This window comes from Salmo salar, chromosome 04, assembly GCF_965601325.2.
Source record: "Salmo salar chromosome 04, fSalSal1, whole genome shotgun sequence".
NCBI classification, from domain to species: domain Eukaryota; kingdom Metazoa; phylum Chordata; class Actinopteri; order Salmoniformes; family Salmonidae; genus Salmo; species Salmo salar.
The window spans coordinates 50,009,394-50,022,525 of NC_138294.1; the positions used below are offsets into that span (position 1 = coordinate 50,009,394).

Consider the following 13,132-nt stretch of genomic DNA (forward strand, 5'->3'; position numbering starts at 1 on the left):
CTAGCTAGAACTGGATAAGATTATTTCTAGCAAAAAATAATCATATATATCCTTCTGGTTTGAAGGATCAACGGCCTATGCATAGACCTCAGCCAATATAAGTTATATATTTTTTTCATTTAGCTAGCTAGTTCCCAATTAAATTAAAATGTGTTCATGAACATTAACACCTTATTCTTCATCTTGTGAAATTGTTTTACTAACTCTCCATCTCTGCATTATCCACAGAGTAACTGTTAACTTAGGGAGCGTTTGTAAATTCGCTCTGGCTATCTACTCCGATTTCAGAGCACTCTCGTCTCAGTGTGCCAGAGCGCAGAATAACTGATAACTGATACGTTTACGAACTCTCAACACATGTTGAATATGGCTGGTGTCGGTAAACGTCGGCAAAAAAGTATATTTAAATTGTTGCCATCAGCACAGTTGCAGTCCTCTGGATAACATGAATACAACCTAACCAGCTCTGCTAGGGCGAGTAAAATGGTCAGAGTGAGGTGTTCTCTCATTTGTGTCTGGAAGTAGCTAGAAAGCTAGCCAACGTTAGCCAGTTAGCTTGGGTCAGAACGATCGGATCAACCCTTCTCCTCGGCCAGAGTGTCCAGTGTGCGCTCTGAACAATTCGAGAGCGAAATGCTCTGAATTTACTAATTTACAATCTGACAACGTTCTGAATTTACAAATGCCCAGAGTGCACTCTGGCACTCCAGAGTGAATTTACGAACGCACCCTAGTCTGGTAATGGACCAGGTGAAGGAATCTGCATTGTAAGTATCAATTGGATCTTTAAATTCCTTATTTTCAAATACAGATGAGAAGTGCACAGAGGTGAATTGTACTTGTTTTCACCAGATGCAACCTTCCAGTGACTCCTATGCCACAATTCAACAATGGACCAAATTATTTGAGCTGAAAATAAAAATTATTAAAAGCACTCCTTCAGTTGTCAGTCATGAGTCATTTATTAAAACTTTTCAAAGTATACTACAGCATGCTATTGTGTAATAGTGTTGAACTTTTTAGTGTTATGCATTGCATTTGAATGTTGCCTAACTACCGTATCTAAGGTAAATGTATACATCTTGTATTTCATAAAAATAAATGTCAACATATACTTATGAAATATATTTTGGAATATATTTTGCTAGCTACCACAGCATGTTGTCAACATGTATTTCTAGCCCACACATTTGCATATATGGTCAATAAATATCTGAATATTACATGTATGTAAAATGCATATTACCACATATGGATAAGTAATACATGTAAATATATGCACATATGTCAAATATTACAACATATATTTTTTAAATGGGCAAATTTTAATATAAGAAAATATATTTATGAAATATGTGACATAAGTAATAAATGTATTTATATTTATTTACAATTCTAGTACATATATTACATATATGTATTTCAAATATTACGTTTCAGTATGGGATGTTTGGGGTGATAAACTCACCATCTCCATGCACAGTGTTCCCTGGAGGTATCTTTCGTCATCCAATGCAGTGGAAAGAAAAATAACATTACTTTAAGCTAAAATATAATTCATTGTGCCCTGGGATAGGCCCTAGCTAGCCTATGTCTGAGCACAGGAGTTGCAGCCATTGATTTATGGAAAACAATACAAGAAATGCACTAAACTCACCAAATGATTCGAGGAAGAATAGTCACACGATCACATTCGTAAAAATATTATTGCGGTTCGGGTTTATTCTGCTGTGACTGATACCATGACATCATGAAACCTCAGGTCTTCAAGATACCTGTTGATGACTGGAAACTGTGCGCGTCCCCCGCCCCTTGTGAGGAGGAAGCTACTTTAAAAAACGCCCATTCGCAGACAAATCCCCATTATATTCAAAGTGCGGCTATTCAACAGGTGTCTGAGAAATAGTCCCTTTTGCATTTTACAGGCAAAACTCGCAAATTAGGTTTATATTTCGCTGTCTACTTTCTAAAACAATTTTACAACAACAGATTTACAAATAGCTTCTTTTTTTTTTAAACATCCATTGTGTGAACGCGTGGAGGACTACTTTTCTCAACCAGGTGGACAGTAATTTCCTTTTGTTCCAGCCAAACAATTTGACTTTCTACCGGTTTTACAAGGACAGTGACTTTCCTAAAACTCCGTTTGATTCAAAGAGTTCATAATGGCCAACTCGGGACTCCAGATTCTGGGGTTTGCCTTGTCGCTACTGGGTCTGATCGGGTTAATTCTAGGCACAATCCTGCCCCAGTGGAAGATGTCCGCCTATGTCGGGGACAACATCATCACAGCAGTGTCTATGTACCAGGGATTATGGATGTCTTGTGCATTTCAGAGCACCGGCCAGATCCAATGCAAAGTCTACGACTCAATTCTGCAACTTGACAGTAAGTAGGCTAATGAATTTGTTTTAATATATAAACGTGTGTGTGTGTGTATTGAACGTTTGCCTTGCCCCTGTATGGATCTTAGTGATTTGAGTGCAATAGAACGTATTATGTTGAACATGCTGTATGAATTTTTAAGGCGAGGGAATTAACACTGCTATGTGGATGAGGCATGCACCTTGCCCAATATTGGACTAAAGGAACCTAACGTCAAACCTTAGGAGTCTTACATGTTCTGTTTAGGGCGAATTGGCTCCAGGCCAAAACTACCAAATACTCCATCTAAACGTGAATTGATTCTCAATTGCGCTATGGTTCTAGAAACAAATTCCTCTACTATATATCAACTTCAGAAATGCAAACTACACACTTACTGTATACTTAACACTTGCAGCAGACCCTAATTTTCATTGACAAAAAATGTCTGGCCTCTTTCGTTTACACACAGGTGTTCAGAGACAGATAATTGGCACAGGTAGTCCAAACAAATGTTTCAATAAACAAGCGTTGTAACATGTAACCCTAAACTTATAAAGGTGTGTATGAATTGAAACTTTTTGTTTTTGAAAATAATTTCGCTCCGATTTATGAAATGTCCTTATGCTCCCAAAACCTACTGCAAGCGATGCGTGTTAATGTTCAGACCGAGCATCGCTGCTCTTAACAAAACTGCCCCCTACAGAAGATTCCTTCATCCAATGACATTTGTGTAATTTGATGGTACAGATTCATGACAAGGGCTAGCATGCGCCATGTATTATTGGCAACCTGATAATACTATGAAATTGACACACCTTGTTGCTGGATTTATGACTCATATTTAGTGTCCATGCTCAATGTAAACTTTTGGTTGCTTTGTCCATTTACTATTCAACTCAGACACTCTGCGTGCCATCCATTTTAAACATTTTAAGTTCTTTATCCCTTTCTCTATGGGGCGATATATTTCATTTTTAATCTCACTTTCAGTTCACTATCTAACCTCAGAATACAGCAATCTGGAGATATAATCAAACACAGGCCACTGAATGAATGACTTGTATTCACATTGGTTCGTGGCTATGGCTGGTTTGTGCTGTTAACACGGTAATGATTATCCAGTCTTTCATTGTCCTGTACTGGGCTATGCCATGTTCTCTTCTGCCTGTGGGGAAAAACCCTTATAGGCTAGTGCTCCATGGACGTGTTGCAGACTAGTTTCATAGATTAGACGTAACATAGTAAACGTAAATCTGGAACACTCAGATTAGTATGATGTGTTGAGCTGGACACTGCTTTCATTTTTAACAGAAACCTTTTGCACAAAGTCTTTTCAATGTCACCAGTTTATTTTTGGATGCAATGTTCAGACATTCACAGAAGCGACAGAATAACACTTCTCATCCAAACCGGAAAATGTAGGCTACATTAGTCGTAGCGTTAACTGTGGAAGGTGGCCTAACACAAGCAGTCATATTTAGCCAACTCTTGGCTGACAGAAACCATTCTATGAATTAGCTAATAGCAATTACTATGTACGATTCATCACATCACGGGTGAGCTCACCAGTGATCAAAATAATTGAGAAGCACTAAAAATGTAAAGTAAGCCGACGATGGGTAGTTTGTGCGCGCCACCATGTGTTCTTTTTTTATGTTGAAGGGGGTATGTCATCTACCATCATTCACTTTCCTTCACCTCGTTTTGTTATTCATTACATTACATTTAAGTCATTTAGCAGACGCTCTTATCCAGAGCGACTTTCAAATTGGTGCATTCACCTTATGATATCCAGTGGAACAACCACTTTACAATAGTGCATCTAAATCTTTTAAGGGGGGGGGGGGGGGGTTAGAAGGATTACTTTATCCTATCCTAGGTATTCCTTAAAGAGGTGGGGTTTCAGGTGTCTCCGGAAGGTGGTGATTGACTCCGCTGTCCTGGCGTCGTGAGGGAGCTTGTTCCACCATTGGGGTGCCAGAGCAGCGAACAGTTTTGACTGGGCTGAGCGGGAACTGTGCTTCCTCAGAGGTAGGGGGGCCAGCAGGCCAGAGGTGGATGAACGCAGTGCCCTTGTTTGGGTGTAGGGCCTGATCAGAGCCTGAAGGTATGGAGGTGCCGTTCCCTTCACAGCTCCGTAGGCAATCACTATGGTCAATCACCATGGTCTTTATTCATCTTTGGTCTGATAGTTTGACAATCAGAATGCTTTGTATGACGTCAACAAACATGGCTGTTAATTAGCTCATCATAATCCGTACAACCTTCAAAGTATTTTACACGTGTCCATTACAATCTATGCAAGATTTGTCAACAGTACTTGAAAACATGTAAACACATTGTTCTCCAAACATATGGTGTGCAATAGAAATGACAACGCCAATATACAGAAATTATAATGATAACATAATAAGGCACTTACTTTGATGGCAACGCACATGTCAAAAGCTATTATTAGGAAGGAAAACAACAATGAAGGCAATAGGTGCGCCACCCAGAAAATGTGCAGGGGGGTTTGCAAGTTCTGAATGATCATGCTGTTTAATCAGCATCTTGATATGTCACACCTGTGGATGGCTTATCTTGGCAAAAGAGAAATGCTCATGAACAGGGATGTGCACAAAATGAGAATCTTTTTGTGCGTAGGTAAAATTTCTAGGATCTTTTATTTCAGCATGGACCAACACTTTACATGTTGTGTTTTGTTCAGTATACTTAACATGTTGGCTAGCCTTTCCCCTAACTTTTAATCTTAACCCAAACCCCTAGAGCTAGTTAACATTAGCCACAACAAATTGGAATATTGTACAGATTGCGATTTGTAACATGTCATATGAAATGGGTAATGGACATCCACAAATTAATACATACTATTCGAAACGTAATATATCATACTAAATGGAGTGTCTTGGATTTACATATAAAATAATAGGAAATACTCTGAGACCAAGTTGGGTATCGAGGGTGTGCGAGCTGCAGGCATGGGGGTAAATATCACGTTTATCATACTCTGTTTAGTCAACACGCCAGTGAATAGACTCCATATGCAGGGGTGGCACTGTATGAAACTGCATGCACAGAGAACTGTTGGCAAGGAGTATACATTCTATAACCTATATTGAATAAAACTGGCAGCAATGTTCTCCTTTTTCATCCTACCCCACTAAAGACCAAGATCAGTTTAGTAGGCGTATGATCTGATAATGATCAGGGCCCGGTTTCCCTATAGCGATGGCGCTTCCTAAAACGGCCAACGTAACACCACGCAGAGAGAGTGGTCGCTAAGTGCGTCATTGGAGCATGTCGATACTGGTAGGATCAAAAGAAAGTGAGCGCTGCTTTTGGATCCGCTTTCTCCCTAAATCTTTCCCTAACGTCATAATTACTGAGAATTATTACTCTCAACTCGGTGTCCAAGGGAAATTGTATACCTGCTAGTCTCTTTTTTTCAATAGCCCGCTCACTTTTACAGCCTTTCCACTGTCTCTTCAGGTAAATGTCCGGGGGTGTTAGAATGCGATTAGCCTATACCAAAACACCGAAATCAGTGTAAATCATGACATTGCCGTATTTTAGACATGGAGCTAAAGCAACATGTTAGCCTCTGACTACAGTACACTTACTGACCACTTCCCCCTGATTTTAAATTGCTTGATCCTATATCTTATCAATTAGTCTTGTAAAATGTAAATGTATTCTATTGTCATTTCTCTATCCACTATCTCAATGTAAAAATGTATCCTCCATTACTCTTCATCGGTATACACCCTGTGCTGTCTAGATGTAGAGTTAAGTGTGTGGCTTACTGTGGGCGTGCCATCTATTCCACTCATGTCTTCTGACACTTCACCTATGGTACACCTATGAAGTTCCCTATGCTCCCAGAGTCCAACTGCTTGAGTTCCCTAGACTGTTTTATGTTTTTTTTTTTTTTTTTTTTGTGTGTCTGTAAAGTACTTTGTTTGACTTGTGTATCAACAACACCTTTAGAAAAGGCTGTATTTTTTAATAGACTCCTTATCGCTTACTCTCTTTTGCTTATATGCTTTATCGTATCTGCAAACATGAACACAAGCCAGTTCTGATAAGCACTTATCAAACCAGTGGTCAGATGTAACAAGTCAGAAAATTATAGCTTGATATCAACTTTATTGTGCTGATAGCCGGGAGATTAAATATTGCCAGATATGAATAAGGCATTAGGTTGTGCCAACTGATTACTTTAATGTCCTCATGCTGTCCTGGTAAGTGAGGATTGCAGAGTATGCCTACAGTTTTTCTCATGCCAATACTGATTGGAGCTTTTCAGAACCACGGCCACATTTTAATAGTAGTTTCAAATATTGCTATGTTGTCTAAATGGTTCCTGAATTTTTTGGGGGTGTTATAATGCAATATTGGAGAACTTTGCTGACTTCAAGGCAGCCATTTTGACTTGGGCTCTTATGAATGTGCTCAATGTCAGTTGTAAGCTAAATCCATATCTATCTGCTGTAAGAGGGTCTAGCTAGCCAATAGAGGAAGGAAATGTTTTTAGCGGCATGGAGAGGGAGTGTCTCCCTCAGTGAAACACAACTCCCCCGGTCTCAAGACCGGTCTGACCGGTTCCTGGCTGACTGAGCCAGGGAGGGGTGGCACACAAACACACGGGTCATTCTCACGAAACGGTAAAAATAAAGATGTATTCCGTCATTTTTCACAATTTCCTCTTGAATTACTGAGATTAGGATCTTTATGTAACTATTTCATAGTTATTATTTTAAATGATCAGGTAATATGCGTTTTTCCACAATTGTCATTACATAACAAGTCCAAAAAAGTGATAAGCAAATCAGTATTTCTAATACTTATATTGCTCCTCTAATGAATCAAATCAAATGTTAGTTGTTACATGCACCGAACACAACAGGTGTAGTAGACCTTACAGTGAAATGCTTACTTACAAGCCCTTAACCAACAATGCAGTAAAGAAAATACCTACAATTACGAAAAGGCCTGAATTAAACATAAGACTGGGGGAAAAAAAAAAAAAAAAAAAACATGCATTTTTATAATTTCATTTGAAAAAGATGTATACATTTTTCCCAGTTTGAGCTTTTTAGTGGGGTAAAAGGTGGTGGTTGAGAATAAGAACCTTAGTCTAAAGGCATATAAGCAAATAAATTAACTCGCTGTGCTCATCTAAGGACTACTTCCAGATGCATCATGGGTGAATAAAACTTTATTTAGAAACTGATTGGAGTTTTTTACAGGAACTTAAGTGTTATGGTAATGACAGACGTTCACACACTGTTTGTACGCAATAAATATTAATGTAAACTTCAACTAGTACATTTGTTTTTGATTATGGACAAACTACAGCAACATTTGGTGTTTTATTAAAATAAATTAGGTTTTTCTAAAGTGTTAAAAAAATATATATATTTAATCCGGACGCCTTACGGTAATGAGAATTTGAGGTGAAATTGTACAATTCAGGCACATTTATGTATTTAAAATAACACTTTCCCTAAAATGAGATCTTAGTCCTCCAGAATGGTAGTTGATTTTTTTCAGATGCATCATGGTTTGTTTCACAATTTGCTACAGACATTTTAAAACTGCTTTCATGAGAATCACCCACCCACACACACTCCACCCTCGAGGGTTTCCGTTGGATATGGTTACACCCATAGAGATCGCAATGTTGTATCTGTGCCATTGTGGCGTCTGTGACAGCATGGGCAGCACCATGGAGCCAATCTAATTCTAAAAGTAGTACATCTTCTTTTGATGTTTGTAAAGCTAATATTGGTGACTTACCACCACTTGAAGTGCTGGAGTTTTGAACTAAATCTTGTCATTTATTGTGGCCACTAGACGGCGGACAAATAGCTTAAAGCCATTTACAAACTAGGCAAACCAATTTGGAGAAGACTATGCTCTGATCATTGTCTGATCGCTCCCCACCCACTTGACTACTTTAAAATGGTGAAAGCTCTCAATGGCAATGTTCATGCAAAACCGTGTTTTTTCCATGTAATGCACCTGCCTACAGGAGAGAGTGGTTGAGGCAGAGACAGGAGATCAGTGTGGAATGGTTTCAGTGGCTACTGCTTTCAGGTCTTAATAACCTGGCTATTAAAGCTAAACATGGCTATTAAAGCTAAACATGCCTATAAAATTAAGTTAAGCCTTTTATTCCTATGACCAAACCAACTTGTGGCAGAGTTCTCTAAAGTCTGTGGATAAATCAAACATTTGTCAACTAACATGGTCATTCATTCACTAGACCATTTGTACTTCTCCTTCCTCTATTAAACTATAACTTGTCTCTCAGTTGAAAAAAACTAAAATAATGTTTAGTAGGGCATATCACCCTAAAGGGATAACCTGGTGTATTAACCCTGTCCTCCCCACCTCTACAGGTGCCCTCCAGGCAACACGTGCCCTGATGATTGTGGGCATCATTGTGACCGTGGCTGGACTGGGGGTGGCAACCATGGGAATGAAGTGCAGCAACTGTGGAGGAGATGACAAAATAAAGAAGTCTCGCATCACCATGACTGGAGGCATCATCCTGCTGATTGGATGTGAGTTACCTTGAAATCGGCGGATATGTCATTTGCTCTAAATTCTCTGTATGATCGGATATTTTAACCTCCATTTTTTTTTTTTCTCCCTCTCCATAGCTCTGGCTGCAACTATTGCCTGCTCGTGGTTTGCTCATAACATCATCAAAGAGTTCTACAATCCATTCGCCCCTGTCAACTCCAAGTAAGTACTGCTGAATCCCTCTATGGCCTCCTTCCGTTCTTTATTGCCCCTCTCATTACCTGGAATCATTAACTCACCGTCTTGGAGTTGGTGAATGCTATAAGTTGCGGTCCATTTTCTGTTACGTATGTAATTGTACTGATACCAACACAAACCCTCTTCTCCTCTAGGTATGAGTTTGGTTTAGCCATCTTCATTGCCTGGGCTGGAGCCTTCCTGGACATAATCGGCGGTGCCATGCTCGCAGCATCATGCCCCAAGGGGAAACCTACACCCAAATACCCCATCGCCGCCACCCGCCCCCCTAGCAGCACCAAGGAATTTGTCTGAGCAGGAGCTCGCCCCCCCCCCCCCTCCCCCCCCCCCCCCACCCCACCCCCCCCCACCCTGCTGCCTGGAGGCTGAAGGGAAAGAACACATGTACCACTGTAACAACAGTTACACATTGGTCCAACTCAACCTTGTCATTTGGTCTCTGCCAAGTCCACCTAGATAGCATTGTCTTTTTTGAATTACGTATGTTTTACATTTCATCTGCGGTGTACCCTCCATTACTGATATTGTAAGGATGTAATTTTAAGATCTGTTTTTTATGTTACGGTTTTTGAGGACTACTCGTGATCTTTACTTGTAAGGGAGAGCAGATGGTGAGCATCTGCCTCTGGGAGAATGGTTTTTATATCCCCCTCTCACACCATCACTCCACTTTTCCCCATGTCTATCACTGTAGGCTACATGGACAGGCCAGATGATTGTAATGATGAAAGGGCCATCATGATTTGGTATTGCATTACAATAGCTAATCCTCCCACAACATCTTCTAGGAACCAGATGGACATCTATTGTCTGACTTATGCTAGATATTTTTATTTCAATTCTTAAGACAACACAATACGAGGTACCAGAGACTTGTATGATTTGAAGGTCTGGGACGGAGTCCTCCATGTCTTTACAAGATTGACAATTTGCTGTAGTTCAGTTATTGCCATTATCAGTGGTAAAGGAAATCGGTGTGACGCATTTGGTGAAACATTTGACTCCATACTCTCCCTTAGGTCAGGTTTTTTATTTTTTTATTAGCTAGTAGCCTATAGTAGGTGTGCTTCAAAGAGATGGTAAAATTGTAATCCTTGCTGTCACATTCAGAATATTCAACTTGTTGTTTTATTTTAGTTATTTTTATGAGATTTGGCTTCTGTAAATAAAGTTGTGGTTTTGGGCATACTTTGTGATTCAATACAAGATATGCAGAGACGTTTCTATAGTCTTGTCTAGTCCTATCCTGACTAGCTAGGTTGCTTTGTAATCAACCGGATGTGAACTCGGCTGAAATGTTTTAAAAATATATATTTCACCTTTATTTAACCAGGTAGGCCAGTTGAGAACAAGTTCATTTACAACTGCGACCTGGCCAAGATAAAGCAAAGAAGTGCGACCAAAAACAACAGTTACACATGGTATAAACAAAAGTACAGTCGTCAACACAATAGAGAAATCTGTATACAGTGTGTGCAAATGAAGTAGGGTAAGGCAATAAATAGGCCAATAGTGGTGATGTAATTACAATTTATCAATTTACACGAGTGATATGTGCAGATGAGGATGTGCAAGTAGAAATACTAGTGTGCAAAAGGGCAGGAAAAACAAATCTGGGGATGAGGTAGGTAGTTGGATGGGCTGTTTACAGATAGCCTGTGTGCAGGGACCGGTAAGCTGCTCTGACAGCTGACGCTTAAAGTTAATGAGGGAGAAAAATGGTCTCCAACTTCAGTTATTTTTGCAATTCGTTCCAGTCATTGGCAGCAGAGAACTGTAAGGAAAGGAGGTGTTGGCTTTGGATGACCAGTGAAACATCAACTCAGCAAAAAAAGAACCGTCTCATTGTCAACTGCGTTCATTTTCAGCGAACTTAATGTGTAAATATTTGTATGAACAGAAGATTCAACAACTGGGACATAAACGCAACAAGTTCCACAGAAATGGAATGTGTCCCTGAACAAGGGGGGGTTAAATCAAAAGTAACAGTCAGTATCTTGTGTGGCTACCAGCTGCATTAAGTACTGCAGTCCATCTCTTCATGGACTGCACCAGATTTGCCAGTTCTTGTTGTGAGATGTTACCCCACTCTTCCACCAAGGCACCTGCAAGTTCCCGGACATTTCTGGGGAGAATGGTCCTAGCCCTCACCCTCCGATCCAACAGGTCCCAGACGTGCTCAATGGGATTGAGATCTGGGCACTTCGCTGGTCATGGCAGAACACTGACATTCCTGTCTTGTAGGAAATCACACACACAATGAGCAGTATGGCTAGTGGCATTATCATGCTCATGTCAGGATGAGCCAGCAGGAAGGGTACCACATGAGGGAGAAGGATGTCTTCCCTGTAACGCACAGCGTTGAGATTGCCTGCAATGACAAGCTCAGTCCGATGATGCTGTGACATACCGCCCCAGACCATGACGGACCCTCCACCTCCAAATCGATCCTGCTCCAGAGTACAGGTCTTGGTGTAACGGTCATTCCTTTGACAATGAACGCGAATCCGACCATCACCCCTGGTGAGACAAAACCGCGACTCGTCAGTGAAGAGCACTTTTTGCCAGTCCTCTCTGGTCCAACGACGGTGGGTTTGTGCCCATAGGTGACATTGTTGCCGGTGATGTCTGGTGAGGACCTGCCTTACAACAGGCCTACAAGCCCTCAGTCCAGCCTCTCTCAGCCTATTGCGGACAGTCTGAGCACTAATGGAGGGATTGTGCGTTCCTGGTGTAACTCGGGCAGTTGTTGCCATCCTGTACCTGTCCCGCAGGTGTGATGTTCAGATGTACCAATCCTGTGCAGGTGTTGTTACACTTGTTCTGCCACTGCGAGGTCAATCAGCTGTCCGTCCTGTCTCCCTGTAGCGCTATCTTAGGTGTCTCACAGTACGGACATTTCAATTTCTTGCCCTGGCCACATCTGCAGTCCTCATGCCTCCTTACTGCATGCCTAAGGCACGTTCACGCTAATGAGCAGGGACCCTGGACATCTTTCTTTTGGTGTTTTTCAGAGTCAGTAGAAAGGCCTCTTTAGTGTCCTAAGTTTTCATAACTGTGACCTTAATTGCCTACCGTCTGTAAACTGTTAGTGTCTTAACGACCGTTCCACAGGTGCATGTTCATTAATTAATGGGTGGGTGTTGCTATGGTGATCAGTGAGCTGAGATAAGGCAGAGCGTTACCTAGCAAAGACTTATAGATCATTTTAAAAATAATTTTATAGTCAATTTTAGATTAAGTTTTGTGGAAAAAACTGTGGGGGCGAAATATATTTCTCCCATGGGCAAAGAAATTCAAAAGGGGTGATGGTTTTAATTAACAGAAATTTTGATCCAAACATGCAAATTGTCCAAACAGATTATCAAGGTAGATGGATTATTTTAAATGTTATTGGACAATAAACAGATATGGCTTATTAACCTATACGGTCCGAATAATGATGATCCAAGCTTCTTTGAAAATATATATAAGAATTTATCAACTCTACAAGCAACACTAGACTCTATTATTATGGTGGGAGATTTTAATATGGTCTTAAATACCTCTATGGAAAGGAAATCACACTACAAACTATCACCCTCAGGCACTTAAGGAAATCATGAATTTCATGGATATATTGGAATTAGTGGATATATGGAGACTTAAATACCCTGACCTAGTGAGATATACATGGCGGAGGCTTAATCAAGCTAGTCATCTTGACTACTTATGCCATTCTCTCTGGCACCAAAAGTTTAAAAAGTGTTGATAGGGGACAGAATGCGGTCGGATATATTACTCTTACAGAATTTCCACGTGGGCGAGGATATTGGAAATTGAATCAAAGCCTACTAGATGATAAATTGTTTAGAACTAGGACAGAAGAATTTATAACTGACTTTTTCAGACATAACATAGGTACAGCAGATCCCCTTATTGTATGGGACACTTAAAATGTGCCTTTAGAGGCCATGCAATTCAGTACTCATCT

At 40.3% G+C, this 13,132-nt stretch overlaps 1 protein-coding gene across 1 annotated transcript; it reads left to right on the plus strand.

Annotated features, from left to right (window-relative positions):
- The first annotated feature begins 1,845 nt into the window (after nucleotides 1-1,845).
- LOC106603209 (claudin-7-B) lies at nucleotides 1,846-9,491 on the plus strand. Its single transcript, XM_014196563.3, has 4 exons — nucleotides 1,846-2,388; nucleotides 8,775-8,939; nucleotides 9,039-9,123; nucleotides 9,294-9,491. The coding sequence occupies exons 1-4, from the start codon at nucleotides 2,166-2,168 to the stop codon at nucleotides 9,451-9,453; spliced, it is 633 nt and encodes a 210-aa protein (XP_014052038.1). The 5' UTR covers nucleotides 1,846-2,165; the 3' UTR covers nucleotides 9,454-9,491.
- The last annotated feature ends 3,641 nt before the right edge of the window (nucleotides 9,492-13,132 follow it).